This window comes from Penicillium vulpinum (assembly GCF_028829585.1).
Source record: "Penicillium vulpinum strain IBT 29486 chromosome Unknown utg000003l_segment0_segment0, whole genome shotgun sequence".
Classification (NCBI taxonomy): Eukaryota; Fungi; Ascomycota; class Eurotiomycetes; order Eurotiales; family Aspergillaceae; genus Penicillium; species Penicillium vulpinum.
The window spans coordinates 195,544-206,505 of NW_026643243.1; the positions used below are offsets into that span (position 1 = coordinate 195,544).

General features: G+C 47.4%; 6 protein-coding genes across 6 annotated transcripts; 3 read left to right on the forward strand and 3 right to left on the reverse strand.

Moving 5' to 3' along the window:
- Positions 1 to 8: 8 nt before the first annotated feature.
- On the reverse strand, positions 9 to 2,086 carry N7479_005179 (Zn(II)2Cys6 transcription factor domain-containing protein; the record flags this gene model as incomplete). The annotated part of the gene is made up of 4 exons (XM_057252876.1): positions 9 to 598; positions 650 to 933; positions 1,048 to 1,281; positions 1,344 to 2,086. 4 exons carry the CDS (start codon positions 2,084 to 2,086, stop codon positions 9 to 11), a joined length of 1,851 nt encoding a protein of 616 aa, XP_057106738.1.
- A 465-nt stretch (positions 2,087 to 2,551) lies between these two features.
- On the forward strand, positions 2,552 to 3,211 carry N7479_005180 (uncharacterized protein; the record flags this gene model as incomplete). Its single annotated transcript, XM_057252877.1, has 1 exon — positions 2,552 to 3,211. One exon carries the CDS (start codon positions 2,552 to 2,554, stop codon positions 3,209 to 3,211), a length of 660 nt encoding a protein of 219 aa, XP_057106739.1.
- Positions 3,212 to 4,375: 1,164 nt separating this feature from the next.
- N7479_005181 (uncharacterized protein) lies at positions 4,376 to 5,373 on the forward strand (the record flags this gene model as incomplete). The annotated part of the gene is made up of 3 exons (XM_057252878.1): positions 4,376 to 4,815; positions 4,883 to 5,210; positions 5,263 to 5,373. 3 exons carry the CDS (start codon positions 4,376 to 4,378, stop codon positions 5,371 to 5,373), a joined length of 879 nt encoding a protein of 292 aa, XP_057106740.1.
- Positions 5,374 to 6,451: 1,078 nt separating this feature from the next.
- On the reverse strand, positions 6,452 to 7,125 carry N7479_005182 (GFA family protein; the record flags this gene model as incomplete). The annotated part of the gene is made up of 2 exons (XM_057252879.1): positions 6,452 to 6,575; positions 6,626 to 7,125. The coding sequence occupies 2 exons, from the start codon at positions 7,123 to 7,125 to the stop codon at positions 6,452 to 6,454; spliced, it is 624 nt and encodes a 207-aa protein (XP_057106741.1).
- A 553-nt stretch (positions 7,126 to 7,678) lies between these two features.
- On the forward strand, positions 7,679 to 9,354 carry N7479_005183 (F-box domain protein; the record flags this gene model as incomplete). Its single annotated transcript, XM_057252880.1, has 2 exons — positions 7,679 to 7,968; positions 8,028 to 9,354. 2 exons carry the CDS (start codon positions 7,679 to 7,681, stop codon positions 9,352 to 9,354), a joined length of 1,617 nt encoding a protein of 538 aa, XP_057106742.1.
- Positions 9,355 to 9,543: 189 nt separating this feature from the next.
- N7479_005184 (DUF3431 domain-containing protein) lies at positions 9,544 to 10,694 on the reverse strand (the record flags this gene model as incomplete). The annotated part of the gene is made up of 2 exons (XM_057252881.1): positions 9,544 to 9,707; positions 9,770 to 10,694. 2 exons carry the CDS (start codon positions 10,692 to 10,694, stop codon positions 9,544 to 9,546), a joined length of 1,089 nt encoding a protein of 362 aa, XP_057106743.1.
- Between the last annotated feature and the right edge of the window lie 268 nt (positions 10,695 to 10,962).

The following is a 10,962-nucleotide window of genomic DNA, read 5'->3' on the forward strand; positions in this document are numbered from 1 at the left end:
TCCTTCCATTAGGGCCGGAATGCAGCGCACGGATGTGGGTATTCGAGGGTAGAGGTTAAAAAGCTAGTGGCATGAACTGGGCCGGTATCGTCTGCACTAGCATCCTGTGGCAGTTGCTTGAGTCTGCTGTAGGTCTGCTTGATGTTTTCAAAGATTGGGCCCATCACCGAGAATAGATATCCGTCCTCCAATATGGCGGGATCACAAAGCGATACACCGTTGAAACGACTGCAGAGTTCATCTAAAATATAACCAAAGTCAATGGTCTTTCTTGCAACTCGAACATCCCAATCAGGAAGCTGGGAAATCCCGACTGTCAGCCTATAAATGAGGCTGATGGCATATATTATGCCAGACCACTGTATGTAAGAGAGACTGCCGTATTCAGATGTTGGGACGGAGAGAAAATTCTGAGCGAGCTGCCCTGCCGATTTCAAACAGAGAAAGAGCACTTCCAATCGAGTTTGAGACGCAAAAGATGAGCTTGTAGAATCTCTCAAAGAATCCGTCTTTGGTCTCATTTTTGCTGCAGAGATATTGACGAGGTCCATCTCGTACACATGCATTACAGCGACTTCACAAGCCAGGTTCATCTCATCTATGACATATTAGGATCGTTTCCATTAGATTTTCGATCAATTGTACTTACTGTCTTGCTGGCATACGAGTGGAAGCGATTCTTTCCACTGCTTAAATTCAGCCTGAAAGGATTGAACCTTCATTTCAAGATCCAGGCCGTTCATGTGGTCACGTATAGTGTTATCGATAGCTGAAATACTGCAGTGATTCACCTCTGCCATGCTTTGAAGCTGGACTAGTGGTAAAAGCAATGCATCCGTCGGATGCTCCAATTCTTGACCCAACGATCTCGCACATTCAATCATATAGCTTTGGAATTCGACACCATTTGACTTCCTTTTGACCCAGCCGGTACTAATAAAGACAACTGTAATTAGTCATGCAATGTCCGTTTTAAGCGATGAGAATATGGTTGTCAGGGAAATAATATCCAAACATTGAAGAGCTTTTTTCGGGAAAATTACTCACACGCTGGAAAGATAAAAGCATCCCAAGTATGCTCGGCGAGCTTCTGGGCTAAAAAATTCATCGTGGTTCGCTGAAGGTGTCAACACTTTACGATAATGTGTCAATCGAAGTCCTATCTTCGTATTCATTGCCTCGGCAGGTCTGAGGTTCAAGCCCATGTCATCAACCATTCCAATTGCGATATGAAGTAGTTGGTTGAACTGTTCTTTCTTGGGAATATAATAAAACTGGTACCTAAAGTAAGCACTAGTAAGCAGAGTTGAACCAATCATCTCAAATAAGTAAAGTCTACTCACCAGGCCAAGTATACTAGAACTCCATTCAGGAGATCTAGGCTCCTTTCATTGTGAACCATAATAGTGTGGAGAGCGCAGGTTCTAAATTTGTCACCAAGAGACTTTTGTACTTCCTTCTCTGAGGAAGTCGCTGCTGCCAATGCTGCCACTAGGGCAAAAGGCTGTTCTTTACACATTTTCAAAACAGTGGCGTGACTAGGCACCATGAAAAATGGAAAGTAAGAGGACATGGTGCGAAACCGTTCCAGAAATCCATCGGCAGCATCAATAGACAGGCCACACTCAAGCAGTAGTTCAGGGCAGGATATGCCATTGATTTTCGGATAGCTATCCCACTTATAATGAGGCCCATTGAGGGGGTTTAAACTTATGCGGTTGCTATGGCTGCTGCTGGGCGCGGAATCTCCTTCGCCGGTGCTAGATGAACTATAGCTAGACAAGCCATTTTCCAGAGTCCCCGCCTCACGCTGGAGAGATCCTTCCCCCCGTACCAATTGGGACTGATTAGCGAAGGCAAGTAGGTCATCGACCTTCGACTCCAGAGCACAAATTCGGGCTTTTGAGCTACGCTTTGGCTTTTGTTGCCGCGGTGGCCGTGGTCGCCGCTCCAAAAATACACAGATTCTTTTGGAGTTCACACACTTTAGACACGTGTCAGGTTGGGAGCTAGGAAGACAGCGGACCTTCAGCGAGCGGCATGTTTCGCATGCTTGGAGGGCCTTGCTCTTGAGCCCTCCACTCATTGGGTCTATTTCCTAATGGGTCTTGAGAAAAGCAGGGAATGGCAAGGTTGCAACAGATCTGAGCTCAACTCAAAGGGAGGCGGCACAACTGAAAAAAAAAAAAAGAGCAAAAAGGAATCACATACTCATTCGTCCGGGGGTTAAGGGACGGAACGGAACGTTCAGTTTTCTGTCTCCGCTCCGCGATTTTGGGTGACTAAGCTGCAGTTAACGCTCTGACTTGTCCACAGGTGGCTCTGTGATGATCCATGGATTATTCCCGGTTGGTTCATCGAACAAATCCACGGATCGGAACAAAACACAACTCTACTCCGACCCGCGATGGGAGATGTAAGACTCGAAAGGCAAGATTTGGAGATAAATTTCCCGTTGGGGTGCGTATTTAAAGAGTTGGTGTCATGGCCCTTTTTCTAGATGTACAACATTAGTTTTCTTCATCTCTACTACCATCCTCTGTCATCCACCATGGCGCCTATCCAGTTTGGTGTTATCATGATACCATTTCAACTTACGGATGTTACAGGAGCCGTGGATATTATATCCAGCTCTTCAATTCCTTATCTAAGGTCATTCGGTAATCCCGCCATAGCTGAACGTGGTATTGATATCGAATTTCACTACATCGGCGAGGAAATGGACACAGTAGTCCATCCCACAGGTTTCAAATCCTTGCCTACAACCACCTTCTTGGCTTGTCCTAAGCTCGACTATCTCCTCATTGGCGGGCCTTCCCTGGCTTATCTCGAAAAGATCCCGCCAGCGATCGCACGATTTGTGTGCGAACGTGCTGGCGAAGTCAAGAACATATTCACCGTTTGCACTGGTGGAATAGTTTTGTCCACGTTGGGTCTTCTAGATGGCCTGAACGCCACAACAAACCACGAAGCCATGGCGACAGCGTGGAAACTTGGCCCCAATGTCAAGTGGACGAGAGAAAAGAACTGGGTCGTTGACGGCAAATTTTGGACTGCCGGAGGTGCGTGTGCTGGCATGGATATGATCGCTCATTGGGTCATGGAGAATTATGACAAGGACATCGCCGAAGCCGGATTTGCAGCTCTCGCTTATGAGCCCCGTGATGTGGATGGAAAGCAAGTAGTCTTAACAAGACATGCTTTGGAGTGACTGGGGTGTACATAATTATCTGGAGAGCAAGAAAATCAGAGCATCATAGTTGTGGCAAGACTTTGGGAGATCACGACAGGGCCCCCCCAAAGGAGCTTTTGGCCGGACTCCAATACACAACCCTAGGATACTGCTTCCCATCCTAAGACTATATTCAAGCTTCACCCAGAGTACATCAATCATATTTACACTTACCCCGAAGAATCAATAAGATAGAGACGCAGTATCTGCCTCCTTAGCGTGTTTAGCACGGGTAGCTCAACTATGTTACCGACTTTTCTGGGTCTAATGACTATTTAAATAGATTGCCCGGGATCTTCCATGCTAATTTATTGCATGGTTTCCATGGATAGAACTAGTTACAGCATAACCAACTAACTAGTTAGTTATATGGCAATAAATTATATAAGCAGCAAGTGAGGGTTCCTTTAGTTACTTGATTTTTAGGAACCCTGCGTGTGTTCGACAATTATGGGTAATGGCCTGTCGTAATGTAGCGGTTCTTGAGAATATGCACATTATTACGGAGGAAGATGCCGGATCAAGTACACTCATCCTCGTGCAAGTACTTGACATCTTTGGGGCGTCGGTTAGTGCTTACTGCTCTGGTATGCTTTTTGTATATGCAACGCCATACGATCAGCGACAAGTATCCCGTGGGGAAATAGGAGGGTAGAAACTTCTGCACTATATAGTATAATCAATTGTACGTGATAATACGTCGCGTAGTATCTACTACATATATCTCAGTAGATTGTCAGATTATTTGATGAAATTCTTCTCGCAATACCAAAAACATATGTTGTGAGATACAAATTCCCTTTTCTTTGGCTAGAATGTGATATGCTCTAAATTTTTGTTCAAATGCCTCTCGCACTAGGCCCTCATATTAAATTAAACCAGCTAACATACTTCCTGCGTTGTCGGGCGAGTAATATAATGTATAGCATACACGGGATATCTGCGGGGCTGATTATTGATGCAGACCCGCATGCCACGATGTGACCCTCGGCAGTTCATCACCCCATTTGGAAAAAGTTGTCTCGGTAGTCTTGTGCTATTCACCGCTATATTTTCCCCATAGCTAGATATAATAAGTGAGATATTGGCACCAACTCAGATCTTAATCACTGTCGCAATCTCATAGCATTCGAAGAAGCCACCATGCACTTGAAGCTGGGGGCTAGCTTGGCCATCCTGGCTGCCAGCCATGTGACAGCTGTCTCACAGATCACAGATGATGAGATGAGCTCACTGCTCAATGCAGGCGGCGTTGATCTAGCAGACCGCTATGCACCCATATGGTTCTTTGGCCAAGCCCAGAAGCAGCCACCTTGCTATCCAACCTGGGCATATGGCGGCTCACCAAACACAGCAGATGTTTATGATGAGGCCTACAAGACACCGGCTGCACCTCAGTGTGAGTACCCAAATGTGGGATGCAATTGCCGCAATCCTGGTGTTGGTATCGGGAATCCGGGACCTCAATTTCCCGTCTATTATACATACCAAAGATGCAGCGATACCGAGGTGCGCGTAGCGTATAATCTCTTCTATGAGAAGGACGGCGCAAATTTTGGAAGCATCAAGACTGGACATAACTAGTAAGTGGTTCTTTCTTAGGTCTCGTGAAATGACGCTTGTTCGGCCTACCTCTAACATATGTTTCAGCGACTGGGAGCGAGTGATAATTATCCACTCTCGGGATACCAGCAGCATGTGGGCGCCATCACGCGCCCTGCTCTCTGCTCATAGTGGATATCACAACCTGGCCTGGGGTGATATTCAAAACACCCTGACCACTGAGGAGGTCAACGCCGGAAATGCCAACGACCCGAATGGTGTGCGGAATAATGACCATCCCAAGGTGTATGTGTCGTGGTCGAAGCATGCTCACTTCGATACTCGTAATACCGGCTGGAACGACGTGGCGAGTCAATCGCTGGAAAATGCATTCCGGAGCAATGATTGGTGGTACTTTGTCGAGCCACAGTACTATGTAAGTTTCTTCACTTGCAAGTTGGGGAAAAAAAATACTCATACATTCTTAGATCCGAGCCGATGGTAGCACGGAGGCTGGTAGTGTTATTGGGGCTACTGATTGGGGTAGCGCAAGTAGTGACCCAGTGTCAGTACATGCTGGTATTTGCCAGGCTGCATAGGCAACTTGAAACCAAGGACGAAACATACATGTACATAGCTGTATATACCTGACTGTTGGAGTTTCGATACAACTTGTCCGAAACCTTGACTTATATATATCTAGGAGTATTTGGAACCCAACCCGCCAAAATCTACATAGACCATTTCAGCCCCATTTGCACATTACTTGACTTACAATTACCACCTCAACGATTTCCAAAGTTGACTACGTCTAAACTCTGCCAGTCTTTCTAACTGGTCTTTCTATATTCAGATGTTAGCCAGTCCCCAGGCCTCTTCTGATCTGAAGCTATTAATTCGCCAGTTAAGAGTCGAGCTTTCGGTCCACATCCTACTAGGGTAAAGGAGTTTTGGACCTCGATACGGAGGCTCTACGGCTGCAATTTTGGGGCGAAACATCGAGAAAGCTTGATACGGGACCTACAAAAGGATTCACCAGGTATGTCTGATACGGACTTAGGATCTGGGAGGAGTAGCGCCCGATTGATTTTGGGATGTGGTTAAATGATGTATAAAAGGTATTTCAAAGTACTACAGAAGATGGTATGGGTTCTTTGAATCCGAGCACAATGATCGCTATAAGCAAAAGTTCTTATACACTAACTAATAGATTGTTCAAGTTGTCTATGTTGTTGAAATGATTCCAAATATGTCTGATCTCAAGTGAAGCCCGATTTGAACATACATATATCAGCAGACTCACTCACCTCCCTCGCCATTACTACTCTATTACGCGTAGACAAAAACAATGTCTTTCATTTTGGAATTCTCGAGTGGTTTACAAGCTATCCGTTCGGCAGATAACAATCCAAGAACAAGAACGGAAAAAAAAAGAAGTGCATCATCCGTGAATCGAACACGGGCCTCGTCGATGGCAACGACGAATTCTACCACTAGACCAATGATGCTAGGGCAACAGTTGAATCAGATAGATGATTGGCTGTTGATATATTGGACTGCTCTATACATATCCAAGTGTTACTTCGTCCATTTTTCAACTCTCCAGGCCAATTGGCTATTCCTCTTATAGTCATACATACCTTTCCCGGGCTGGCTCATTATTGGAATATCCGGTAATCATGACCCAGTTCCAATCCGGTTACCTTCGTCGTCCATCCGATCACTGGAATTCTCCATTCCGCTCCACTTAGGGAGACCATCGGGAAAGTCCAGCATGCGTGACTCGTAAAAGATATGACATCTAGCAGGATCATTAGTTTGCGCTCATGAAATAGTAGTAGATGAACAAACTTCGGTTTAAAAGCCTCCCTCCTCTCTCTTTGCTCTTCACTAGACCCCTCGATCTCAATCAATTGAGGGAAGATCAAACACATATTCCGGCCTTCATCCATGATAGGTGTCCGGCAATTGGCACAGGACGCCTTGGTAGGCAACATATGTTTCTGATTTTCATGTGTCGAAGAATAAAATACCAGACCGCTTGCGCCACTGGTGAATGACACCTCGTGCTTGTGGAAAATCGCCGCCCACTGAAGAGGAGCTCCGTGGGTCACCTGGCACACACGACAATGACAGTATTTGGCATTAACTGGTTTCTCTCGCTTCAAAAGATAGGTGATCTTTCCACATAGGCATTTCCCACGCCACTTGATTGGACTGAATGGCTCCCCAGGTTGCACCTCATATGGCGGGAGGTGCTTCCAGTGTTCTTCGGGGGTGGATTCTGGGGGCCGATTGGTATGTGCCGGGCAGGGAAGAGGACTGATAAAGTTGCGGCCTATTTCAGCCATGATGTGTGAGTTGGTGAATTGAGCGTATGTGAAGTGGTTGAAGTGGTTGAAGTGGTTGAAGTGGTTGAAGTGTATGTTTTGCTTTTCCCAGTCTCTACCAAAGTCGGCGTTTGCACAAGAACCACAATGATGTCAATGACCGCACCAATCATATATGAATCATATAAGGATTCAAATGAATTTGTATGTGATTCCTATAAATTCCAGAAATTCCAAGGATTCAGGAATTTCTCGAAAATGGACATGTTGGCTCATCAAGTGATGTCATGTGCATTCTCCATCACTTGAATGTCACAACCTTGAATTATCGTTCTCCATAATATTTGAGCTATGAGATGTCATTTCGTGTCACTTTGTTTTCAAGTCTTTTACCCAGGAGATCTTCATGATATACAATGTAGCAAGTGATATGAAACCCCTAGACTGAAACGCCCGTGGGTGTTTCATGTTAGGGGCTGGGGCTGGAGGCGGGGGCTATGGTTGACCTGCATTAACGCGCTTTGTCCCTATCACCTCTCTCCTCTTTACATTCTTCCACATATTTCCAGCCATAATGGGCCTTTTTGACAAGCTGCGTCGAAGCTCACGACGAAGCTCACGGCGAAGTGAAACCGCCGACCCACCATCGCCCCGCGTTAACGTGTCCGGCCGAGATTACACCAAACAGCTACCTCGCCCAGTATTGGCACGCATTTTCTCCTTTGTCTGTCCTCACACTGTCGATAACACATATGGCACCTCCGAGGAATCAGCGAGCGATGGCTGTATGCTATGCGACATGCGTGACCTGGCGCATTGCAGCCTCGTGAGCAAGCGGTGGTTTTTGGATGCGCGGGCGCTTCTGTAAGAGATCCCCGGTGTTTTTGTGACGAGTGTGAAGCTAATACCAGTCTTGCCACTAGTTACACAAACGTTCGAATCGACCCCGTTCATTATTGCGAACTCGAAATTGAATTAGCCGCCAAGCGAAAACGCCGCTCGTTCTTTGATCGCAATGGCGATCCCATCGATGCGCCGCAAGTCCGTCTGGAGATGTTTATGCGTACAGTACGAGAGTCACAGGGATTAGGGAATTTGGTGTTGTCACTCCGAATGCCATACATGACCCGCGAGGCCAACAAAGCCAATGTTGCCCGGACTATCTCCGTCCTTCCTAATCTCCGCTTTGTTGATCTGCCGGTGGGTTTGTACAGCGATGAGGCATCGTGTCTAGCATTGAAACAGGAGTTGATGGCTCGATGCCCCGAGTTGCGTCGGATGGCCTATCGCCGAGGTGCTGAGGGCAGTTTTTCCCGTCTACCGGGATCCCAGCTATGGATGAATTTGGAGGTGCTGGAGCTATCTGGAGTTCAAATGGAGGCTAGTACCCTGCGCAGCGGACTCGCTTCATTTCCCCATCTTCGTGAGCTCACGCTCGAGGATCTCGATTGGCTTGACGACTCTGCGTTTGTAGTGAACGTGCCTCTTCCGCCATTCCCGTCAGTTCAGTCTCTTACACTTCGCGATACCCCTAATGTCACGGCAAGCGGGCTTGCTGCATTCCTTTCCGTTCCAGCGAACCGAGAGACTTTGGGATCTTTGATATTATCCTCTACCGGCGTTGTTCCATCGCAACTACATTATATCCTTGCCGCTGCTCCACGGCTTGAGAGCCTTTCTATCATCCAGGAGGTGTCTCGATCCTTCCCCATGGAGCAGATTCCTCCTCTGGCATCGAAGTCGCTGCATCTTCTGCACTATGAACTCACATCCCAAACCGATAATCACGGAATGCCACCAGTGGTATCCTCATACTATACCTATCTTATTTCATCCTTGGTGTCCCGAACCTTACCAGCCCTTCGAGACTTATATGTCCGTGATTCCTCATTCCCCGACACACTGCTGCTTATGCCCCCACCACGACTCTTCGGCGGTGGTGAAAACGGGCCTCAGATGCGGGGCGGTCTTGCGCAGCCCCTAAATGTGTACAGCAAGGGCCTAGATGAGTTTGAGTGGAATTTCACACCGTATGACCCCAGCCCAGCGCCCGGACGCCGTGACTCAAGTACACGCCCCGTAAGCTTCCACGAGGCGCAGTTGAATCGGTCTTGGGGCGGCGATGCGCGCAAGAGCGTTCTCGTCGGGAACGGATTCGGTGGCTTCCTAGCTGTTCCGGCTGATGAAGAGCGACCCAGGAGTAGTCAGGGACACCACAAGCGGTTGAGTAAACAGGATCTATGGCGGTGAGGCTCTTATATATGGATGGATTCCAATAAATGGAATGGTCAGTATCTTGTGACAGAGGCATTTCGCTTGAGGTCAAAAATGCGTTCAGCGGGACGAGGCACACGCTTCATGAAATGATGATTGAGTACATAGGTGTCTAAGGGAAATTTTCAGTTCATTCAAGCATAATCGGGCGATATACATGCGTGGCTATTCCGCAGTTTCGCTCTCTTCTGGCCATCCTTCTGGCAGCTGTAAGCCGCGCCATACCCACTGCTTCTGGATGTCACTATCGGTCATATTACAATAACCGTATGTCTGGCAATAACATTCACGTTGGTCGATACAATACTGAGCCGGTTTTCCAAAGATCACTGTATAAAATGGCGAGATTAGCAAGAGATCATCAAGAGATCAGCGCGAATGAGAGACCCACTATGCCATGAATACTCCAGAATACGGCCACTGATGCCGGCATCCAAATCCGTGTCCATCAGCCACCGCTGCAAACGAACATAATCCTCCAGACTCTGCTCGTGAATCTTCGTCTTGGACAAAGCAAACTGGCTACAACACGGCGTCCCGACAGCCTCCGGAAGTTCCGCGTGTGGAAATAGCTCCATAAACCGATCGGGATACTCGACTGCGGTGGGATGTGCTTTGTCTTCTGGTCTCTCGCGGAGATAGCGGGCGGGCTCGAGTTCTGCGGGACAACCGACACTCCATGCGCAGCGCAGATTCACATACCCGGCCTCTTTGACGAAGGCGAGGTTGAGATGGGAGATGGAGATCACGGAGTCATAGAGCGGGTTATCGACATGCCATTGGTAGCGGCCGCCATGCAGGAAGATTGATACTTCAGGAAGGGACCAGTAACGATCAATGATATAGCTGGTGAAGAAGGCCATTAGCATGATAACAACTTTGGAGCTTGGGATTGACGATTGAAGGGTTGAGATATCAAAAACGTACGTCAGATAGACCATAGCCTCATTACCCTTATTTACGGGCACGGTCAATCCACCATCTCCGTGTTTCGCATCCGCACGATAGATATTCACCCGCCATTCTGGCAGGTGTTCCTCGACCCAGGACATATTGCTAGCTTGCATAGCCGCGAGAACCAACTCCTTCTCGGCGGGTACAACATCCGGAACGAAGCGATCATCATCGGCCACAATTATACCCTGAATAGTTGTCCAGCTTGTCCCTATACTCGGTGCTCGGTCAAGAATCAGCTGATATGATAAAAGCAGCAATGTCACTACTAAACCGAGGTAAATGAAGACTCGCGACCGTGGTGGGACAGTGGCCTCGCGGGGGGACGCGCAATCCCGAAGCGGGGAAGATAACCACCTCATTGCATGGTTTTTGTATTTATATCGAGGGACAAAGAGTTACAACAGATAATAGAATGGACAATTGATAGACAGCAATGTTCAAGTGAGGAAGAGGTACATATCATAGGGCAGGCACACTGACGTAGTGGACTTGCCGTATTTCCATGGTTACATGGGATATCAACATAGCCCTGGAGCAAATATGAATATTCTCACAAAGGTACCTTAACGGAGTACCAATGGCAAGGATAGTGCTCGAATCCGGTTTCTCCCATTGCCTAAGTGTATC